The following is a 25,633-nucleotide window of genomic DNA, read 5'->3' as shown; positions in this document are numbered from 1 at the left end:
AAGCAGCAATACACTAACTATACAATGATAAATTTCTAGAACTGGCTCATGTTTTTATAAGGAGATAAAATAGGTATAATAGGAAATATAAATTAATTTTATGAATATGAAATTTATATGTATCAGTCTATTACACTGAGTTCTTTGAAGGGGGTGATTTTTTTCAAGTTACCAACATCCCTCAGACCCCTGTCCCAAACATAAACAAACATAATCACATACACATACACACACTCATAAATAGGTTTCTATTAATGAATTATATGTAAATTAAGAGTTCTGAAGAATAATCTGAAAAAATAAATAGTCTATAGGATGTGAATGTTTCATTTTGAAATGTGTTTTGAAGGTGGTTGCTCTGAATATCAATTCCCATCTTTCTACTTTTCGATTTCATTGTTTTCTTTGCTCAGTCTTTGGAAAGAACAGTTTCCATAATTGAAGAAAACAACAGAGAGAGAATTTTGTTCTTTCTTTCTTCTAAGAGCATCCACTGTCTCCATTTTTCTCCATTGCTTTCTCTCTTTCATCTGTCTCTACCCTCCTCCACCATTTCTACTGTATAAAAACAAATAGATGTTTTTATTTTTAAAAATTCTGTTGGTTCTCATTCACTTATTAGCAACAACAAAAAAATGTTCAGATGAAGAAAGTGTAACCCATCATTTCTTGCTGAGTTCTTAAGCAGGCAGTGAAAACCAAGGGAATAATTTTGGTTCTAATGTTAATAAAAGAGTTAACCATCTATTGAGAACTTAAATGTGTCAGACATCATCCTTTTAATCCTACAGGTAGGTATAGTTATGATGCCTAGTGAACATTTGAGGAATGTGAAGTTTAGGGAGATTAAGAAAATTACCTAAAACTACTCAATTTGCAAGTGGCAGAAGCAATAGTTGCTTTACTCAATACCCCATGTTCTAAAGCTGTTTTTATGTTCATGCTGCAGTCCCCAACAATTAATAATGCTTGAAATAAATTCAAGGAACCTAGACCAGCCTTTCAGAAAAGGAATGGAAAGAAAAACAACAGATTAGAGAAACTAGAGAAAAATAGACATGAAGAGTAAAAAGAGTAGAATATACCAGAAAGTGGGGTAAAAAGAATGAGTAGTCATTGTAAAATTATTTCACAAGTGTGTAAATATTCAAATATACTTATGGTCACAACTTAAATTAAAGAACACCTTTTTAATGATATTTACTTCTAATGAGTTTATGAGGCCTAGCTAAGTAGAGGGTGTTACTCATTTCTAGTGACGTCTTTTGCTAGCTAATCAACTAGGCAAGCCAAAAATGCTAAAATTTGTTTTAGTTGTTCTTGCTGATTGCTTTTGTATTTAGAAATCCATGTTTGAGATGATTTGGGTATCTCTATAAAGATAAATTCTTTACATTTTTATTGAAAACATTTGATATCTTTTAAGTTTTTAAACATCCATTGCACTAGCTACCCATTGCACTAGTTTTACCTTTCCTGAAATTTCAGTTGCATGTCCTTGCCAGACACACACCTAAACACATATTGAGGGAGAGAGGATGGATGGTGCCTCACACTCCCTTCTTATCAATAGCCTCCAGGCAAAACTCTACAAATACAAATAGACATAAACACTCATATTTACTAAGTAAGTATGGACTATTTTGTGAGCAATTACAGTTGAAGGGTAGTGAAATAAACACAGTTAAAATATATTTTACCATTAAACTTCTGTTAATGCAAACTTTTTTTTTTTATTATACTTGAAGTTCTAGGGTACATGTGCATAACATGCAGGTTTGTTACGTATGTATACATGTTCCATGTTGGTGTGCTGCACCCATTAACTCGTCATTTACATTAGGTATATCTCCTAATGCTATCCCATCCCCGCTCCCCCATCCCCACAATAGGCCCTGGTGTGTGATGTTCCCCTTCCTGTGTCCAAGTGATCTCATTTTTCAATTCCCACCTATGAGTGAGAACATGCGGTGTTTGGTTTTCTGTTCTTGTGATAGTTTGCTGAGAATGGTGGTTTCCAGCTGCATCAATATCCCTACAAAGTACATGAACTCATCTTTTATTATGGCTGCATAGTATTCCATGGTGTATATGTGCCACATTTGCTTAATCCAGTCTGTTGCTGATGGACATTTGGGTTGAATCCAAGTCTTTGCTATTGTGAATAGTGCCACAATAAACATACATGTGCATGTGTCTTTATAGCAGCATGATTTATAATTTGAGTCAGGTGAGAAGTAGTCAAGGGACTCTAGATAAGATTACAATATGTGTAGCTTTTAAAATGTTTTATTTTTATAGTTGCATCTTAATTATACATATCAGAGTTTTTGTAAAAGAGAAATGATTTATGATTCTTTTCATTGTCTTGCTCGCATTATGACTGAAATAATCTTTTACTAAAAATTTTAATAAAGACAATAGTATTGAAATCATTTTTATCTCATGTCCTTTTTAAAACTTACATTGTGTTCATATGTATGAGTGTACACAATTAAGGACCTCAAGAATTATAACGTTTAAATAAATTATATGAAACTGAAATATAAAAATAAAATTCATGGAAGCCAAAAATGTATGTAATGTTTATATCCTAGAGATAATACATTTTATTATCTTGTGTGGGAGAACAACTTTACCTGTTCAGCTAAGACAAAGTGTCATTTTATGAAGATAACTTTTCTTTACCTTACCCTAGTCTTTGTCTCTGTCTCTTCTTTTTTGATGTCAGAGATATCCAATTGTATATGAAGGAAAAACAGCTATTTAATATAGTTTTATTTGGAACACTTCACTGCACTTGAAGTTATTGTGTTAAATTAATTCATACTATTATTCAAACCAGTTTTTCAGGCAAAACAAGTTTGTGTGTGTGTATCACTTTGTAGATATAGTGATTTCTAAATATTTTTCATTCTTCATCAATATTTTAAAATAATTTTATCCCCAAATCACTTAAAAAATGAAGGCATGGCTAAAAATAGTAATTTTTAAAAAGTGTCTTCTTGCAGCTACTGTTATTTGAATAAATAGAGCCTGGGTTAGGGAAGCAATATTCTGTCACTAACTTTATTTTCCTGGGTTAGGCATCTAAGCTCTCTGATTTTCAGCTTCTCAATCTGAAAGATAAAGTATCTTGGTTTAGTGGGAGTATTAAATGAGGCAAGATAACAAACATGAAAAATATATAAATTTTTTTATTTATATAACATGTATGTATATGTATAAATGTAAAATATATATGTATAAATGTAAATGTTCTTATATAGGTATAAAGTATCATTTTGAAATTTTTCCTTTAGTCTGAAATAACTAATGACCCTTTTAATGTGAGTACTGTGCTCTCATTATATCTTAACTAAGTCAAACCTCCAATAATCTCCACCAAAGATTTTTCTTTGTCCTATGACAATTTGGATTAAATTGTCAATTTAAAATGATTACACATTAGAAAATATGAAGACAGGAGATATCCTAATACTTAAGAATAATAGAATTTTAAAAAATTCTTTGATATTAAATTGAACTTAGTAAGTGCCCTGAAGGCAAATGCATCTTTTAAACTAATTATCTGTACTGTGTATTCTATTTAGTATTAAAAAGATACTGATTAAATAAAATCAATCACATTCCTCTGTAGTCACACTTCACATTGGATTAAATAAAAACATACAGTTTCTGTATTAATTCTGATTAAAAATATATTACATTTAGAATCATGCACTCATGATAATTTTCAGAAAAACTAAAACATTTACTCTGTTCCTCTTTCATCTTTAAAAATTAAGTACAGGAGAGTAAAAAAGGAAGTAATACGATAGCTAAATTTATTTTCTAATAGGTTTCTACTTTTCTTTTAGATCTAAGTACCATGGTTTGCTAATTGTAACAGAAATAAACTACCAATGGGTGTGTACATTTAATATATAACTCTTTGTCTACACATTTTGATTGTAAATTAGCTTAGATATATGTTGGTTTTGTCACTCTTATTCTTGGAGTAAATTTGTATTGTTGCTCTCAGAAGGCTGAGTGTTGCATAAGAAAATTCATAGGGCTAGTGGCTTTCTCTCTTACATATTTAAAACTTCTAGCTCCAGCTGGGTCATCAGTGTTGGTTGATCATTCTACTCATCCTTAGCAAACTGCTTTTTTATTTTCAGCAAAGAAGTGACAAACCTCTGTTTCATTACCTTTTTCGTTGTACCACCTCTCTGCCAACCTCACTTGTTCTCTATCAGTAGATATCTCATATCCCTGCTGCTCTGAGAAAGAGGAAGACTTCAGGTATGTTATCCATAAATTACTAATTAATAGCAAAGTGGTAGCTAGGTTTCAATTTCATACCACAATGTCTTTTCTTTTTCTTTTTTGGATAACTTTAAATGGGATGTATATTATCCAGCATGGCATAGTCCTTGCCTTTGCAACGTCAGACCTGTCTTACCTATTTGTATTATCTTCTTGGCCCCTGTGGGTTTCTGGATTTGAGACCCAAAAGGAACACATTTGGAAAAGTGCAATGCCTGTCGATAAGGGCTTCTGCTCTAACTGAAATATTGCTTTTTCAAAAAGCCCTTGTTTTTCATTTATCTTTAACAGTTCCCCCTCTCTCTCTCTGCTCCGCTTTCCCAGCAGCCTAGAAACTTACCTCTATTTTTTCATTTTAAATGAGAACTCTGTTTCTATGAAAAAGTGCTCCTTATTTCTCTTCCGCCCACTCCCACGACTTCTCTCCCAACCTTCTAGCAACTTCATAGTTTTCACTGAGATAATGTACATATTTTTATTTCATTGTAGAAACATCTTTCACACACTTTTAAGCATTAAAGGATATAATGAAGAGGTAGAAAGAATTTTTTCTCTCAAATTTTATTACAAAATATTCAGTAACAATACAAAAATCCAAAGTATTTCCCACATATATTCAATAATTGCTATTATGTTGCCATAAATTCTTTTTTTTTTTTTTTGAGATACAGTCTGGCTCTGTCGCCCAGGCTGGAGTGCAGTGGCCGGATCTCAGCTCACTGCAAGCTCCGCCTCCCGGGTTCATGCCATTCTCCTGCCTCAGCCTCCTGAGTAGCTGGGACTACAAGGCGCCCGCCACCGCGGCCGGCTAGTTTTTTGTATTTTTTAGTAGAGACGGAGTTTCACCATTTTAACCAGGATGGTCTCGATCTCCCGACCTCGTGATCCGCCCGTCTCGGCCTCCTAAAGTGCCAGGATTACAGGCTTAAGCCACCGCGCCCGGCCCATGAATTATTTATATATACTACTCTCTATATACATATATGTGTATGTATATATATATATAAAGCTGAAGCTTTTGAATGTAAGCTGCACATAGTGTAACACCATATCCGTAAATATTTCAGCAAGCACCTTCTAAGACTAAGGACAGTTTTCTACCTAATGACATTATTATATTCTCATCTAAGAAAATTAACAATGATTCCGTAATATCAGTCATTATCTTGTCCATATTCAAATGTCTACAGTTATCCCAAAAATGCCTTCTGTTGATTTTATTTGTTTACTTTTTGGGCGTGGTAAAAGTGGAAGTGCACCGGGATCTATTTGAAGCTCCTGCATTGCATTTGGTTGCTATTGTGAAGCATTTAGACAGCCATAATCTTTTCACTTGGCTTTCCAGGCTGCTGTCAGCAAATGTATGCTTAGTAAGCATACACTCTTCTAAGGTAAAAGGCATCTCTGACTCATGCTCTGGAGGCTGCTTGAAGTCTCTTATTTTGGTTGCTTGTGACTCTCTGAGAGTTTCCTGGGTCCACGGCACAGAATAGGATAAGGATCCATAGGATTACATTCCTGATCTGAATGAGAAGAAGAACAAACTTGTATATATTATGATAAAGATGGAAGGACCCTATCCATGTTTTGCAATGTTCATTCAGACCTTAAGCTTCAACCTGAAGCTAAGAAAGAATGATAATAAGGTTGGCAAATATCTTTGTATTGACTCAGAGAGAAGCTAGCACAAATATTCATTGTCCCTGGTGTTATGTAGACTGATTTGGACTCAGAAGTCAAGAATATTAGTGAAATCAGGAAGTTTTCAGTAAAGGCTCTACCAAACCTATTGTCAATTCATCTTCAAACAGCAGTAATTATTAGATTCTCCTGTAGAACGGCATAGTTGACCAGAGCTCATACTCTTCCACTTCATGGCTTCTTTTGACTAGATCTGCAGCTACAGTACGTTCTACTTATATTACGGAAATATCTTCCAAATAGAGCTGGATTTCCGAACACCTTAATTTTTTGTGGGGCTGTGCTAGACCTCTTTTTCTTCTGTGTGACTTCTGGGTGCACTGAATTCTTTTAGTCCTTCTCTATTCTGTGCAGCTGTGAGGGTGTCAGGTTTTACCTATCTCAGGTTCAGCTTTTTTTTTTTTTTTTTTTTTTTGGTTCTTGCTGCCTTTCTAAAATTATTCTGGGTAAGGGAGTATAATAATACCTGGAGGCTCAGATTTTTCATACCCATCTTGGTAATCTAGCATTGCCCAGACCCTCCCTCAGATAGCTCGTATCTAGGGAGGAAAAGGGAATATTCTGACTACCTCCTTCTTTTCAGGGACACACAAATATCTAAGAACTCCTGGCTTCCCATCCAACTTTTCTTCTCCTGCTCCAGTATGGGGAATCTTTATCTAGTATTGTGTGTGTGATTTGTCAACTATTTATCCAAATTTGTATTTTATGTTCTCCTTTCCATAGAATGCAGGCTTCTGAGGTGATCTTTTATCGTTTCTTGAAAAAAAAAAAAAAAAAAAAACCTTTCTAATGTGAACTACAGAGTGGATAGTGGTGGTAGATAATGGAAAATACAGTCATGAAGACTAATGTCAGTGTATTTAATCCCATCTTAAAAAAAATTACTCTCCAGTAAAAATCTTGTCACTTATTTAATTATTATTTAATTATACTTTTTATTCTTTTACTGATATTAATGGAATATGTTTTCTTATTTCCAGAGTATCATGAAACAAAATGAACATCATAAACTATGTCTATGTTGAAAAGACACAGTACTTTTAGGAAAGAATGAGAGTTGGATTTCAAAATGAAAAGTGGGATGGGTAAAGGGGCAAGTTAAAAACATTAGTGGAAATTGTTTATTAAAGATAATGGAACTTGGAGCTAAAGCTGGCCAAAGATGTTGATCAGCATGCTTTGGGTAGATGAAGTTGTGTTTTGGATAAATAATTTCACAACCTAACCCACTCTGTGTTAGATAATTTCTTATTCAATGAAAAGATATTTAATTATTTAATTCAAGGAAGCAGTAAAATTATATCAAGGAAATGTATTTTTAATTTACTCATTTATTTCACAGGCGTATAATGATATGAGAAACTTCATTGATACTTTGTTTTGAGTTTGACTCTTTTTCAGCTTTCATATGAACTTCTCTTTTTCAGCAGACTCTGCCCACTTCAGGAGTTTCTGTTCCTGAGGTGCGTAAGCAAAAACAGGTTTTCACACTTACAATTATAGGTCATTATACATCTTGTATAGCTATAAAGAACATTTTGTGCTGGCTCAGTGACATTCAAATACCAGCTTTTATTTTTTTCGTATTCTGCTAATTGGAAGTGGTGGATTTCATATTTTCGGTGATGGGATAGACTTGAAGAATTTTCAATCTATATTTGTGATAAGTGTTAAGAAAACAAGAAGTTATGTGACCCAGACTTCACAGAGAAAAATAAAGGTTACTCTACAAAGAGTTTTTACTAGCATAGAAAAATAATACCATTCCCATTTTTTCACATTAAAATGTAGATACATTGCAAGAAATCCAAAACAATTTATTCTTTGAGCCATCAAAATGTAAGTTTCAATGGCAGTATGTTGAGAGACTCTTGCTTACTTTGAAGTGCCCATCACTTTCAAATGAATACAACTACATTAATCACCTAGTCCATGCCATTGTATAGAAAGACATCAGAATAAAATATAGTCACAGAATAAATGACTTTTAATTTGAAAATAAATGTAAGCATTGCCACAACAATTATTTTCAGTAACATTTTTGCTTTACCTTTGCATTGATGACGCAAAGCCTCCACATTGTTCTGTGACAATATCCTATTCAATTGTTATTATCTCTATAGGAAATGCCCAAATGGTCTTGTTTTCCTTAAAATTTTAATTTAAATCTGCTTATTTTAGAAAGTGTTACTTATATGAATGCTACATAAGATGATGAATTTATTTAGAGGATAACATGCTTGCACAAAAGGGTAATAACTGCTCTTTTCTCCCCACCAAAAATGGCTTTTTAATCAGTGTGGACTCCTTCGTTAAATTTTAAAAAAAAGTTCTCATGTTTAACCAGAGACACACTGAAAAATACTTGGAGATAACACTTAAATATAGTGTTTCTAATCTAAGAAAATGTTAAGCTGATTTTATATTCTTTGAGTTGATGACATTATTATCACGATTATTATTATAAAATAGAGATGCTAAATTACACACTTAAGTGACAAAAGTATTAGGACAGTTTATTATTTCATTGGGTTAAGTGTGAGAGAATTAATTTTGCATCTCAGATCCTTGAGTTTGTTTCTGCCCCTGTTATCAGCCCCATCAAGTGAATATAGCCATTGCATTTGAGATGTAACGTTTTCTCTTTAGATCTGTTAATCTCCAAAGCATCTCTATGTATTCAATTCTATAATTTGTGTCATATAGATTGAGTAAATAGATCCAAATTTTTGTTTTTATATATTTTTTCATTTTTTAGGATAAAAGTCTTTATTTTGATATGAAGTTTTTAAAAGTCTTCCTATACTTATTTTTTTTCTGGCACTATATATTGGTTTACATTAACTTAAACTTTCCAGTATCCCTCAAAGTCATTATATAAGTTTTTCAACTTTGTTGTTCCAAAAATGTCCTTAAGCCCTTGCGTGGATATATGCATGGCTGAGTGTGTGAATACACATATATACACACAGAGAGACAAGAAACCTTATGTTCTACCATCAGGAACAGTTGCTTCTTGGTTCACGGAAAATGTGGTTAAAGTATATGTGGGAGAACATATAGAAAGATATATACATACATTAAACGTTTAACTTAAAATATGTAAATTCATATTCATTGGCTATATTTTTGAAGATTAAAGGCTTTTCTATGAGTACAGATCTTCTAATTGGAAATGGTATCTTGCCTTTCTTGCATATATCACAAGCTTATTACCTATAATAGTTTCAATTCTTTTAAAGTATAACAAAAGCTCAAGAACATCTGTGAAGTAATTTGAGTGTAAAAATACTTACTGTTTTTATTATTAATACCCAAAGCTTGCACAGTTGTTCTCTCTAAACTTAATTTGACCACTCCTCATATACACCACACACACATGCCACACAGGCGCACACACACGCACACACACACACACACAACTTGTGTTATTTTGTTTTTCTCAAGCTTGCAGATTATTTTTTATAAAGACAACTCTTTCATTTTGTATTCAAAATTCAATGATGTGAGTAATAATTAAATTACACAATTACAATTACAAGATAAGTTTTACTTAGAACTGGCATAAACAGATTGAGGGCTAATAAGTCACTATGTTGAGCATTTAGCTTAGGTGGTACAAAGAGACAATGAGTGTGAGCATAACAGAGCTGCCTCCTGGTACTGACTTTCAGTTTGCTGTGGATGACAGTCAGTATGGTTTACAGAGGGATTGGAGAGTGAGGAACATTGAGGTTGGTTACAAAGTCTGCTTTTTTTTTTTTTTTGAGACAGAGTGTCACTCTGTCACCCAGGCTGGAGTACAGTGGCATGATCTCGGCCCACTGCAGCCTCTGCCTCCTGGGTTCAAGCGATTCTCCTGCCTCAGCCGCTGGAGTAGCTGTGGTTACAGGTGCACGCCACTAGATCCAGCTAATTTTTTGTATTTTTAGTAGAGACGAGGTTTCACCATGTTGGCCAGGCTGGTCTTGAACTCCTCACCTTGTGATCTGGCCGTCTCAGCCTCCCAAAGTGCTGAGATCACAGGTGTGAGCCACCGCGCCCAGTCCAAAGTCTTCTTTTGTATATAAAGTATATACATACATATATGTGTATGTATACTATATATATACACACATACACACACACACACACACACATACAAACATTATTTTATGATGGTGCTGCAATATACTATCACATAGCCAAAATTAAATTATTTTGGCATACACCCTCTTATTCCTAAATTTCATTCCCTTCAATAAGAATTTCCTTAACAGAAATCTTGTAAGGGGTTTATACCCAGGATAATATCCTAGGAGAAAAATATGAACTTCATGTGTAATGTATGAAAACTTGGACTTATGGATCAAGTCACCAAGTGTACCTTCAAGTTGAGGAAGCAACTAACATCCCCAGGTACTTTAAGACCAGTTGTCATTTTGTCTGCTTTGTTGCTCCCCATTTCTCCCAAAGACACCACCCAGATCACCACAGCGATTATTCTCAGCTATGGTGACTTAGTGGGCAAATAAAGTACAGGATGTTAAATGAAACACTTCTTTACAACACTTACCTTCTACTACTATGACCGAGCAGTTTACCTGTGATTAACTTAATAATAAAATATGTAAAAATCTTTATGTGTACTTTAAAATCATTGCCATTTACTGAGTGCCTGTTTTATGTCAGTACTTTTATCTACATTTTCTTACTTTTTTCTAACATAAACTTTCCAATTTGTAGTTTAAATAAATGATAACATAGCAATGGTAAATAACTTGCCCCAGCTGACACAGAAATAAAAGACAAACCTGCATTTTGGCGTCTAAGCTCATACTTTTGCCTTTACAAAAAGTTGTTTTTGCTTTTTTTAAAAGTACCTATTTAACTAAGTTTAAAAGACATAAAAATCTTTAGACTTTATATTGTTTATTATATTTATGTTTAAAACTTTATAATTAAAAAAAATCAAGACTGTTTTTTCTAGTCAGCAAATAGTTTTGCTGCAATTTTTAAAGAGTACTAATAGATTTAGAGCCTTCATCATTTTTGGAATGAATTTGTTTCCTTCAGCCACTAAAATGTTCAAATCTCACATTAAGTCCATATTGGTTAAAGGTGCAGCTTTACAGTTTGTTAGTAAGTTCGTATCTCAGACCGAACCTTTGCAAGTCCCACTGAATGTGGTAACATTTCTGCATCAGAGAGATCTTAACTGCTGTGAAACTTTGTGATACCTTGGGTTAAAACTCTAGGGTTTCAGGAAAATTAGTGTGGCCTAGCTCCAGTGGCAGAAAGGACTAAGTCTCCATCCAGGCAAGTTGTGCAGTAGTAGCAGCTAAAGTAAGTTCTACGATTCAAGTGATGGCTGCTGTTGGCAGGAAAGCACTCGCCTTTGTAGCTTTGTACCAGTGGAGGTGCTTTGCTGTTGCCAGTTTCTCATGCTGAGATTGGACAAAAAGAAGAAAACCCTGTTCTTGAGGTAATCATCACTTGCTGCTTGCAGTTTGCCAGCGATCAATAACAGCAGGCTTAAGTATTGTGGTAAACAATCCTTTTGTGAAAGCAGTTTTCACCAATGTACAAATACTCTACCTCTGAGAATCAGCATGATGTAGACAAAGGTTTTTTTTTAGAGCACATATTTAAAGTGAGGTCTTTTTATTTTATTTATTTCATCTTTCTATTTTCTGTGAATGGTCTTTTTGGCTTTTCTTCTCTGTTTATTATGATGATTATTCTTTTGGAATTCTAATACAATATAATCCCCAGTTAAGATCTGTTGTGCTACTTGTCTAGTCTACGAATCACAAAACACTGAATTCTATATTTAAAATGTCTACATAGCAAACACAAATGGTTGATATTTGAAAATGCTCAAATATCAATAACTGTATTTTATATTTTGTAGTTATATGTTCTATATTCTTTCATGACTTTTTTTTTTTTTTAGTTAGAGTAGCTCTTTTCAGTGTTTGAATAATTTCTATTGATTAAAGAAACAATTTTCCAACTCTTTGTGTATCTAGGATGATTTATCTGGCAGAAGGAAATTTGCCTTAATTACAAAATGTAATTTATTTTGTGGTTTAGAGCCCCAAAACATAAAGAAAGAAACTGAAGGTTAAATGGCAAACACTGTCCCCTGTTATCAGAGAGCAATTTTTATCCTGAATGATTGTGCAAACTAAGATTGGTGAGCTCTTTCTGAAACTTTTCAATAAGTTCAACATTGGTAATTAACTCTCATAAATATCATAATAGAGGTCTGCCAGTCAGGGTCAATTTACCTCCCAAAAAAGCTAGTGAAACCTGGTGGAGAGGAAATTTTTCAAGGATGCAATTGCCTCCCCCTTCCTGTGCCTCATATAAAAAGGAGAGACAATTTTCTCAATGCAAACAGAAGAAAAATTAAATACTGATGAGGCTCTCCTGTTTTTAAGATTTTAGCCTGGATTAATTCCACAAATTCCACACATTTGCATTTTTCCCCAAAGAATTCACTTGGTTTTCTTGATGTGTGTGTCTGTGTGTTTGTGTTTAAATGAATGCTCACCATTTTAGTATTAGCTAGATACTATAATAAAATACACAGACAGATGGATACACTGAGAATTTTAAAAATTAACTTGTTATATGCCTCTGTCTCATAATTCTGGATATCATAAATGAAATCTCATGAGTTGAAAACTCTAGGGTTTTAAAATTTGTTTTTATTTATATATTTATTTTTTGAGACAGAGTCTCACTCTGTCACTCAGGATGGAGTTCAGTGGCACAATCTTGGCTCACTGCAACCTCCACCCCTAGACTCAAGTGATCCTCCAACTTCAGCCTCCAGAGTAACAGGCCACAGGTGTCCACCATCATGCCTGACTATGTTTTTGCATTTTAGCAGAGACAGGGTCTCACCATGTTGCCCAGGCTGGTCTTGAACTCCTGAGCTCAAGCGATCTGCCTGCTTCAGCCTCCCAAAGTGCTGGGATTGCAGGCGTGAGCCACCACACCCGCCTGTTTGTATTATTTCTGATTGCTTACGCTAAAGCAATTGTTTAGTCTCCTGCCCAGCTTCCTTAGGGGGCTGACCACTTGGAGGGACATGATGCCATTTAGTCAATTGCTATCTCTGCCAGTTGGAGGTTCTTATAACACAAGAATTGCCCTAGATATATGTGTGGCTAAGAGTAAAGTAATATTAAGAGATGGTTTCGTAGCTCTTTAAAAACATATACTTGCATGTCTTAAATTTCCATTAGAACATAAATACATAATCTGGTACAAATTTCCAGTTCCATTGTAACTAATCAAATTGAATTTTATTTAATTCTTCAAATGTACGCATTTTATAAATTGAAGGCCAAACAACAATTGTTGGATAATTTGGAAGAATAACTGTATTAAGGTATATCTTTCACATTGCAGATTTTTACAAAATACTGATTCCACGTTTTATATATGTGCATGCAAGAATGCTGGAGTAAATTATTTCCACACTCACCAATAGCATTAAGTTTTTGAACAGCTAACACAAGCTATGCATTTTCAAATATAAGCATTGAACTTTTCAATTTTAAATATGTTCCTAATGTAACCACTGATTTTTTTTTCATACATACACACATTTGGAAATACAAAAACAATGTTGATGAGCACCCAAATAGGCAACCACAACTATTTTACATCACTCATGGTAACTTTTATATTGAATACATACTTTAATGTAGGGACAATATTACAGACTATACATTTTCTATTAAACCTTACACAACTCTGAAAAATAGGTATCACTATCTCTATTTTGCCAAAGCGTAAACTCTCTAAGTTACATAATACTTAAGTAGTAGAGATGAGATTCAGCTCAGGCATTGTGATTCCAAACCTCATCTAATAATTCACTCCTCTTATACATTATGCCATTAACTGTCTATGAATGCAATTATAATGTGCAAACTTAAAAAGAAGGAACTTTCTTTTAAAAATCAATATTTTTGCCAGAAATTATGCTTATATGAAAGCATATCATTTTCCAAACAACTTGAATTTCAGGAATCCTATTATGGCATCCATTTGCAGCCACACACAAAATATATTCAGTGTTTTTGCACCATGGAATTGCAAGGTAAATGGACTATACAGATTAGCATTTATTTTAGTCAGAGACAATTTCTGATCCATCTAGCCCTAATATATTTAAAAACAGCTTTACTTTCAAAGCTACTTAAAAATGTCTTTCTAGGAAAAAATTCAATGCTTGATAGCAGAGAAAGATGATTATACTTTAAATATGTATTGTTCTTGGGCGATGATCACTCTAAATACCCTTACTTGATCACTATACATCAAATATATGTAAAACATTTCTCAGTTACCCCATACATTTGCACAAATAAAAACCAATCTTTCTAAACTACAGAAATTGAAATGATACTCTAACAAGCAAATATAGGAACTAGGAAATATATATAGCTGAGTAAGTGATAGGAAATGTATGTCACTAAAGCACTTAAGCACCCATGGCACACATTGCCGATCAATTAGAACAATTTTTCACATCAAGCCTATGTCCCCAAGAATCCTTCTCAATAGTATGCTTCAAGAACTTAGAAAACTTTTTTAAAAAGTTTTCCTTTATTTCTTCATTCATTTATCCTGACTTTTGTTAGTCACTGATTTAGAATCTGATATAGACCAGTGAAACAAAGAAAGTTCTTTTACTTATGGAACTTTGATTAAGATGAAAGAATGCAGGCAATTAAACAAATCAAATACATAACACTTTAGGTTGTAATAACTGATGTTTTAAAAGGCGGCTGAAAGGACTAGAGAAACTTTTCTGACATTTTACCACATCATGAAGTGAGGACCAAGGTCAACAAATGTGCAGTGGCAAGTTTTCCACCACACTGAAGAATGTTTGCAAAATCTCTCAATTTAAAGCATGATTGTTATGATCAAGGAACAATGAGGAGGCCAGTGCAGCTGGAGTGTAGTAAAAAAAGGGATGAGTTTGACTTTTGTGTAGAGAACTGAGTGTAGGAAGACAAAAATGGAAGTAGAATGATTCATTAGGTGATAGTTACAATAATCCAAGCAAAAAAAAGATAACAGCTGTTTAAACCATATAATGAGGCAGGTGGTGAGTAGTCATCCAGTTTGAGATTTATTTTCAAGAGACAGAATAGGCAGGACATTTTTAAACTAATCTTAGAGATTTTACAATTACGTGTTTTAGGCCCTCATGTGGACATATAGAAACAGTGTCTGCATATGGAAATTAAGGCTCAGGTAGAAATCAGAACAAGGATTATACATTTAAAAATATTCATAAAAATGAAATTGAAAGCTGTGGGGATGAATGAAGTTACCTAGGGAGTAAGAGTAGATAGAGAAGATGAGAGGTCCAAGGAAGAGGCCGAGTCTTACAGGTTGCAAAGCTGGAGAAGCAATGGGCAAAAGAGACCATGAGGGCGAAGTTTTGAAGGAAGAACCCTCAGAGAAAGAAGTGTCCTGGAAGCCACGTGAGGCAAGTTTTCAAAGAGTAAGAAGAGATCAGTTCTGTCAGATGCAGCTGAAAGATTTGAGAAGATGAAAACTGACCTTTAGATGTGAAACTGAGATGGACATTGGTGATTTTAATAAATGATAGTTTGTTGGAGTAATGGTGATACAAGTTGATTGGGTTGTGTTAAGAGAGAGTGAAAAGAGAGGAAATAGAAACAGAGAGCAGGCAATTCCTAAAAGAAATTTTTTTACTATGAGGAACAAAGTAATTAGATGAGATGGAATGTCAGTTTTAAGATATATGCTATTTTTGATATAAATAGTAGCTTAAAAATCCATCATGCAATTAAAAATAATTTTCAATATTGCACATATTTATAAGCTTTTCTTAGTAGTCAATACCACATTCTTTAAATTATAATCCTATACTCGTTATCTGTATCATTGCATATGAAAATAATCAACTTTAGTAATCCTTAATAACTTTTGATAAAGAGTCACAATTGGGCACATAGGGATAATACAATTTGGTATTCTTTCTCATTATTTCTTTAAATGGTGGTTCGATCATGAAGCTATCATATATATTGAGCCAGCTGAAAACAACAGCTTCCATATTATTCACTAGGAACTTCAAATTAAAAATTTGAGCTTGGGTTTGTACCCATGAAACTCTTCTATTTGTAAAACGACTTACATTTTTTATGTTATTTTCATAATTTTTATTTTCATCAAAGATTTTCTTTTTTACAGGAAAGACAATCAACAGTGAAAAAGGAAAAGAGTGGTTCCCAGCAGCCAAACAAAGTGATCGACAAGAATAAAATGCAAAGAGCCAACTCTGTTACTGTAGATGGACAAGGCCTGCAGGTATGATTTTTTAAATCAAAATTTTAGTAGGTTTCATATTTGATACTTCTAGGCTCTCAAAGGGGCATATGTTCAGCTATCAACACATTTGTTTAATCTGCATATTAGCTTAGTAGACTCTTTCAGAAAGATCTTTATTAATTTATCAAGATGTCAGTCTTATGGTTGATTGACAGAGTAACATTCTGGTTAAATTAATCATTTATGAGTTTATCTCCATTTAAACTCAAATTGGCAAGTGATCTTTTGAAAGATTTGCAAATTATTGCTAAATATACACATTTATTAAATGCATATGTGTTATCTATTTACAGGTATACTTTATATCTCTCTCTATATTTATATTTAGTGTGGGTATGATTTGAAGAGTCACTTTGATAGCAAAAACGTCTTTAGGAAAGAAGAAAATGAACTCTGAATACATATTTTCTAAATAAATAATTTTTAATAATAAAGAATTTATTGTAATATATTTCCAGCTTTCAAAATTTTAAGTCAAAATTTAAACCCCAAATATATTTCTAGGTTAAATAAACACAGGTAGTCATTTTTTAATACTATTATATAAAAACCTATAAGTTATCTTTATGGTCTCTAGCATCAACAATGACATTTTAAGACATTGCATGGGGTGAATGTATAACATTTACTTACCTCTGTTTTTTAGCTGTATTTCTTACTTCAACAGGAAAATGGTCAATAAATTTCACTTAATTTATGACATTGTGGATTTAAGTATGTTTTTCTACTTATGTTTTTGCATTCCAATTGCCTATACTTCAAGTTTCACATTCTCTGGGAATATTTACCAACAATTTAACATACAGACATTATGTTACACACTTGCACTCATTATATTTGATTTTCTATCTTTTTCTATTTCTTACTTTATTTCTGATACTATAGATTATGTCTTTTGTATTTTTCAATATGCTATGCACAGTTCAGGGCACGTAGTAGATGCCTAAATGCTTGCTTCTTTATCGTCTTGAATGTATCATTAAAATTTAATAATAATTTATTAAATATTGATAACTAAGTTACTGTTTGTTTTTTATCTAAAAATCTATTGTGAATAGAAAAGTTTTCATAAATTATTTAACTCAAATATAAAAGGAGGGAATTCTGAATAATAAAATTATATATTAGAGAACAGAAAATGTAATTATTAAAAAGTAAATCAAGATGTACATTTTGGAACTCATATCCATATTTTAGAAATTTCATAGAAGCTGTCAAATATAAAATCTATCCACAATTTTATTAGCCAAAAATTCATTAATTAAATGATCCTATAAAATTTTTATTGAAAAAAATCAACATTTTAATTCAATATGTGGATGGCTAATATTGATAAGTTTAAATTTTCAGCTACACTGGGTTCCTGGGATGAAATTAATGAAAGGGAAGCCTAATTCTGAAATCTAATTGTATTTCATATGACTAGGCACATACTTCTCATCACAGATGGGAAGCATATATCATTTGTTAAATAGGATAGCTTAAGCATTATAATGGTATTTTATACATATTAACTTCTTTAATTCTCTTAATAAGCATATGAGATCAATACCATTATTATTATTATTTTCAAAATCATGTTGATGCTCAGAAGTAAGATACATTCCAAAAGGACACAGTCAGTGGTAAAACCAAGGTTTGAATGAAGACCATCTGACTAGAGTTTATGTGTTTCATTCCCAACGTACCCTGTTTCTTTGCTTAAAAATTTTTAACATGTATGTAACTGCTAAACTTCTGACCGTCTTGTTCGTCTATGTACTTTTATATTGCTGCAGGCTTTGAGATAAAATTTATGTATGCAACAGAATTTTAACTCCTCTAATCTCAGTTTTCCAAAATTTTCATAATCATATCTCAATTTTCCCAGACATCAAAACCAAAATTAAATAGTACATGCAGTATTTTAAAGGTTTTAAACCTACATAGTAATGTTTCATTTTATTTGCTATTTTAAAATGATCTGAAATATTTGACCTTATTACAACTAAATTAGTCACATTAAAAATCTTAGATGATTAACATTCTTCGTGGATGTGTTTCATCTCTCTAGCCAGATAATAACTTTTTATAACTTTCTTTGGCATACAAAAGTGTCAGCTAAAATTGTGAGTGGGACAAGTATAGAAGTCAGCCCTATCAAAACATCAGTAAGAAAATACCATATGTGTAGTAATAATTTTTTGAATTAAAAAAAGTTGGTATAGAATCATGTGCAAAAGTCTGTTGTACCTCAGCAGAAAGGACCAAAATAGAATACACATATATAGCCACATAGTTTTGGAGAAAAAAAAAAAATAAAAGAATAGAGTTCTGGGTAGCTATTATATGCAAAATGAAAAAAAAACAGTAATTTTGTGTTGTATTTATCAATTTTAAATACCAAAAGGCTTGTTCATTATCAAGAAAGGTAAAAAGATCTACCATAAAATTAATTTTTTCCATGAGCTTTAAAAAATATGTATCATTAAAAAGCATTGAGTTGCTGCCCGGTTTGCATATAACTCAGTGACAGAAGAGATCTACACTGCTTAAAGAAGACTATTAATCATAGTTAAGCACATTCATCTTATTTCTTTCCAGCTAACCAGCATAATGATCAGGATTATTATTTCTAATTAGAGGAAGTAATAGATCATGTATAACCTTAGGATGAGTCTCATTAATTAACCCAAGTCCTAGGGGACTTCAAATAGAGGTAGTTAGGCACTCTGTCTTTGTCATCACTCACACCATAGGTTTACACTTAATACATATGACCAAATGTAATTGAAACTATGACTTCTTAACATGCAAGAGATATAAAATTACAGTTGGCTCTCCCACATGTGAACAAATAAGGAGAAAAACAGAACAATTGTTTAAACTCTATTTACGTTGAAGTTACCTTGATCTTAAATATTCTTTGAGAAACATTTCAAAATAAAAGGGTTATTAAGAACTAACGAATCTAGTTTGTAACACTATTAGCACAAGAAAGCAAGGAGGACCCTTATGCTTAAATATCAAAAACTGAACTAGTGTCTTTCCTCACAAAACTAACTCTTTATTTTATCTTCCTTATTTGTAATATTTTATTATTTTAATCACCAAGACGATAAACCATACACCCATGCACTAAATGTAACTGGTATAGTACATATATATATTAAATTAATTATCTCTATATAATTAACTCACTTCCTTTGATGTATGTGTGTGTACGTGTGTGTGTGTATGTCCTTTGCTCATTTTAGCATTCTCAACCCTGTTGACTTTTTCATAAATAGCCCTTCATTGACATTCTAATTCTCTATCTAAATCCAGAATTATTACTCTACAGTTTTGAACATTATAGCAAACTTTAAACTGAGTATCTCCATATATATATACAATGGTAGATAATAAATGATGTAAAAATAGAGCTGAGTAAGATAAGAAGTATCAGGGCTGAGAGTCAGAATTGTCTATAATTTTAAGTACAGTGGCTAGATTAGGCCTCATTAATAAAGTGATATTTGGGTCAAGACTTAAAAGAGTTGAAGCAGTTGGTCATTTGGATATATGGATAATGGACAGCCCTAAGGTAAGTATATGCCTGGAGAGTTCTGGGGTCAATAAGAACTGTAGTTGGAGTAGGGTGGGCAAGATGGAAAGTGGTAAGCAAGTAATTCAGAGAAGTAATAGGGATGAGAATTTTTAAAGGCTTGAAGGCTTCACTAAAGACTGACTTTTGATCTAAGTGTGATGAGAAGATATTGGTGGGAGGGATGAGCAGAGGAGTTACATGATTGAATGGTGTTTTAAAAGGCTTACTCTTATAAAGATTAGATTGCTGGGGAGCCAAGAGTCCAGTAGATTACTGTTGAAGTTGTTCAGGGGTTATAGGATGCAGGCTTATTAGGATGGAGCAGTGGAAATAGAGAGATGTGATGGGATTCTACATATATTTTGAGGAAAGAGCAAAAGCTATGCTGATGAATTGACTACAGGGTTTACAAGAAAAGTGAGGAGTCAGGAACTTCTCCAATATAGTAATAGTTTGGGCCATGCAACTTAAATGATGAAATTGCCATTGACTGAGATAGGGGAGCATCTGTATGAATGTTTAGAAGGAAATTTCTGTTGCTGTTAGATATCCAAATAAAAATATCAAGTAGATAGACCAATATGTGAACCTAGAAATTAGAAGGAAGGACAGACATGAATTTGGGAGTGAAAGGCATTGATGGCAGCCATCAGATAAGATGAGATCATTAAAGAACAGAGTGTGTATATAAAGAGAAGTGATTGAACTGGGATTCAAATCCAGTCTAACTCTAAAATCATGCTCTTTAAATGTACTATTTTTAACTGGCCCTTTATATGATTAAATAAGATTTTACATGATGAATTCTATTCAGTATGGTGGAGAATCCAGCGTGAACAGTCTCCTGGAATGCCCTGCACATCAAATTTATGACCATTCTTCAAGATTTCAACTACCACAGATGCTATAAAATCTTCCTAAACACTTTCTCTCTTCATCCGTTTTTTTTCGCATGTGATACCATATTACTCTATCTCATTTATTGTTTAACTGTTTTGAAAAGACATTCGGTTCTGTAGAGAGCCTCAAACACAATGGAAGAGTCACGGGAGATTGAGAGCAGGTTCAGGGTTCTTTCATGCTTTAAACAAATCAACTAGGATGTCATCTGTTCTATATGCTGTTCTACTTCAGACGATCTCAAATGCTGTATAAATATATACTTCAAAGAATGAATAGTTTTAAGCTGACAGAATTTTTGATATAGTTGTGTTTTTGTCTTTCACCTCCTACTCCACCAAAATCTATCACAAAAGGGACACAATATTTTAGGAGGGTAATAAATATGTTTTCAGAATAACTGAGTTTTACATCTTATTTCACAATTGTTTCGTGAAAGTGACATTTCTAAATTCATAGACAGACTAGATACAGTTCAAAAGAAAATTAGTAAGCTTCAATATAACATTGGTACCTAACTACATTGGTACCTCAGATCCCATTTAGGTTTCATCAGTTGTCTCAATAATAGTTTTTTTCCACAAAACTAGTCCAGAATCATATTAATTTTCTGTTATTGATGGTTGCATTGTGTGTGTATATATATATGTATATATGAGAATGTTTTCATATGTAGGAAATACTAATGTAAATGGGAGTGGTAGTGATGGAGCAGAATTTTGGCAACTTACTCTCAAGTGGCTGAGGGAAAAAGTTAATTATAGAGTCATTGCAACTTTTATGTAAATTTAAGATTAAAAAATAAAAATATTACTGTAAAATTAAAAAATATTAATGTAAGATTTTCCATAAAACTCTATTCACCAAAATCCGATGTACTGAGTTTCAGAAACTAATAAAACTATTTATATTCATTTTATCAGTAGACATGTTTTGCGTTGCAATACAATGCAAAGATAGTTCTTATCTGAGTGACCTCTCTGAAAACCAGAATCTGCAATCAAACAGTCAGATCAAATTAAGTAATTGAAAGACTGCATGTGATAATATCTACAATTTTACTTATCTCATACTTTATATGTTAGGACTGTCTGAAAATGCACTCATACTCAATAATGAGAAAAGTATTATGTAAAATGATGGTTGCTAATTGATTGATATTATTCCTGTATATCCATATTGAATATTCAACATTTGCCACTTGTGGAATATCATCATTGTTCTAAGCTCTTTAAATTCACTGATTTTTCTAAACATTTAATCTGTTTTTCCGTTTAACTACCCCTAAAAATTACATCAACATTTTGTATTTTATTCTGAGATGCCTTACACACTATAATCTATTCCAGTGGGATATTTGTTCACAAAAGTATATAACTTAAAACACAATTTTAATTTCCCTTTACTTAATAATTTATAGTGATGTCTATAAATATTCTAAAAATTAAATATCTATGAAAGACATTTCAAAACATAGTTTGAAAATAATTTGATACATTGGACTCAGTATGAATTTTTATATAATCTCATATAGTTATAAAATGAATGTTGACTTTAGGGAGAAAAGGAAAACTCATCCTAATGAGTATTTGGGGTTCAGATTTAATACTTTGCTCATGCTTAAAAATCTATTTACCTTGAGATTCCCATTTCTACTTAGAAATAATTCAAATTGACCAAAAAGTCAACTAAAACTACATCTATTTATTATTGTGTATTTGCTTATGAAAACATTAGGAGTTTCAACTTTGTAATAGGCTGAGAAATAAAGAAGATGGAACACAGGTTTTTAAATATAGTTGTTTTTTGGTGTTTTTTTTTGTTTGTTTTTCATTTTAGTTTTTAATGGGAGGAAGGGATACCCATTGCAATCTGAGCCACCATGGCTTAAAGATGATAGGCACTTTATATACATTACTTGATAGCACACATTTGGTTCAGGGGAGACCTGGGAAGTTAGTGCAGAAGTTTCTCCTGCTTATCCTTCTCCCAGCTGAATTGGAGACAAATTAGGAAGAAAGAAACTTTGTCCTCTTTGCAATGGAAAGTAAAATAGAAACAAACACAGTAATTATAATGAGAGCTAGTTAGATACGAATAGAAAGATTACGAGTATCTCACTTAGTCTTCCCATTTCGGTAATGTGAAGATTTTAACATTTCCCTGTTGCCTGTTCTCATTAGAAAAATGCTATTTTACTAAATAAGTGGAGGAAAATATGTTAGTAGAATATTTTAACTTATATAGTTAAACAGGCAGGAAGGAAGGGCATGATATGGTAAAAATTAGTGTTTTTAATTGTTTCATTAAATATTTAAGAATACTTTCTAGGGGAGAAATAACACTGCAGTAGAGATAATTTGAATCTACTTTCAAAAAAGCAGATTGATCCAAAACTGTTCCACTTAGTATTTAGATGACACAATTAGCTGAATACTTTTGTTACTAAATTTTTTTTCGTCAAACTGTATTTAGATGGGTGTTATATAGGGTTACATTAAATAGGAATACTTTTATTTTAAAAAGTCTATTATTTAACACTGGACTCAGGTAATAGACAACTCTACCCATACAAATGCGTGCCATCACCTTACCTGTTTTATTTCCCGTCATGGCATGTTTCATTACTAAATATGTATCTGTTTATTGTATATCTCTCCACCATGATATAAGCTCCGTTAGGACGGAAACTTTGCCTTTCTTCTTCAACTGAGAGCTGAGTTGTGATGAAAGCAGTAGCACATGATGTATAGTCAAGTCAATTCCTGTTACCTGAAAGAGAGATCAATAGTTAATGGACTCTATTTAGCAAATAGACTTGATTAACTAGCAACCTATTCAGCAAGCAGGAAAAGAAAGCACTGAACAAATTGTGTAGATAAGGACTCTTAGGCCAAAAGGGACCTCAAAGGATCTTACTGAGTTTCTTTCTAGTTCACAGGTGGTTGGGAAGATGGATTCCACAAATGCCTCAACACTCTCACTTAGGACTCCTGCATAAAAGGAGGGCTCTCTATAAGTTGATCTCTTTCTTTGCTTCTCATCCCTTTTCCCTCAAATTCTGCTTTATTTTGGCTTATTCACTTACTGTCTGAAAATCGTAACGTTTGTTTTCACCTTACAGGAATTACAAATGTTATTCCCTCTTCCTGACTGCCTTCCCCTCTGCCCTCTACCTAGATAGGCATGCCTTTCTTTGTGGAGGAAGTTTTCCTGTTGAACACACCACACACACACACACACACACACGCACACACACACACATTGCAGAAAGTAATATTATTGAAATTGTGTATTGGTATTTTATAATTTAGAAATAACAAGGAGTCTTATTCATATATAATGGGCCTAATAATTTTTCCATATATATAATTTTTCTTATAGATCACTCCTGTGCCTGGTACTCACCCACTTTTAGTTTTTGTGAACCCCAAAAGTGGTGGAAAACAAGGAGAACGGTATGTTTTTAAATTAATTTTAGTGTCTACTCCACATATATGTTAAAAAAATAGACAAAACGATGATGTAAAAATGCTTAAAAACAATTATTCCTCTCTGCTAATTTTAATGCAAAATAAATGATGCTAGCATGTAATATGTTTATATGATCTTGTTTTTAGGATTGAAATTTTAATACAATGGCCTTTTGTAACTATTTTTATTATTATAGCTCAGGTGTTTGAATTCTCTCTACCCCACCTATCACCCCTATCCCCTAACAGAGAGTCTGGCTTCATAAATACTGTTGAATGAAAATTGGTTCTCTAAATGATTACCAAGATGAATCCAGGTAAATCATAACTCAGTACTGAGGAACAGAATTTATACCCAACTCCTAGGCAAAATATATTATAATGATTTTCTGCATATGCTTTTTGGAGAACATGATGCCATATTTCCTGGAGAAGTATAATATATTTAATCTGAATACTAATGAGTTGCATTATCAGGTATTTCAGCATTCTGGCTGATAACATTTTATTCTGTAATGAATGAATGATTAAATTATATTATTTAATACAAATATGAAAATCACTACATTGAAGAGTAAATCTTATGTCTTACTAAAGATGACATTCATGAACAAAAATGCAGTTATACCTGCCTTAATGCTTTTTAGAAACCTCTCCTAATCTCAACCAAAAATAAGCAAGCAGATGAAAGCACTCATAACAAACATGACAATAGCATAACAAATTTCCTTTGTGGTTCACCAAATAGCAAAGTTGAAATGTTTCCATGAATAAAGTAATTTTTTCTACCATTTAAATTTCTAGCTTTCTTTCCATGAAATGAAGAATGCTTTTCATTATTGAATCAACAAAACATTGTTGTTTTAAAGAGTGTAAGATTTTTATCCTAGCACTTTGGGAGGCTGAGGTGGATGGATCATGAGGTCACGAATTTGAGACCAGCCTGGCCAACATAGTGAAACCCCGTCTGTACTAAAAATACAAAAAAATTAGCCAGGCATGGTCATGGGCTCCTGTAATCCCAGCTACTTGGGAGACTGAGGCAAGGAGAATTGCTTGAACCTGGGAGGTTGCAGTGAGCCAAGATCGTGCCACTGCACTGCAGCCTGGGTGGAAGTGTGAGACTCTGTCTCAAAAATAGTAATAATAATAAAATAAAATAAAATAAAAAGAGTATAAGATTTTTTCTTTTCATCAATATCTAGTTATGTTTTACTCCTATAAACATGATAGAAATTATTTTAAATAAATAATGTTTTAATAATTTAAAATATTCCCAATGCTTTATTAAAAGGAATAGCTT

General features: G+C 32.7%; 1 protein-coding gene across 1 annotated transcript in view; it reads left to right on the top strand.

Annotated features, from left to right (window-relative positions):
* Positions 1 to 25,633, top strand: part of DGKB (diacylglycerol kinase beta) — a 774,912-nt gene that overhangs the window by 270,196 nt on the left and 479,083 nt on the right. Inside the window, exons 13-14 of the mRNA XM_033193061.1 lie at positions 16,252 to 16,368; positions 24,242 to 24,315. Coding sequence (XP_033048952.1) covers positions 16,252 to 16,368; positions 24,242 to 24,315 — 191 coding nt within the window. The remainder of the gene's footprint in view (positions 1 to 16,251; positions 16,369 to 24,241; positions 24,316 to 25,633) is intronic.

Source organism: Trachypithecus francoisi, unplaced genomic scaffold (assembly GCF_009764315.1).
Source record: "Trachypithecus francoisi isolate TF-2019V2 unplaced genomic scaffold, Tfra_2.0 Lachesis_group4, whole genome shotgun sequence".
In the NCBI taxonomy this organism is placed as follows: Eukaryota; Metazoa; Chordata; class Mammalia; order Primates; family Cercopithecidae; genus Trachypithecus; species Trachypithecus francoisi.
The sequence above is the reverse complement of the archived record's forward strand: the minus strand, read 5'-3'. Positions and strand labels throughout refer to the sequence as shown.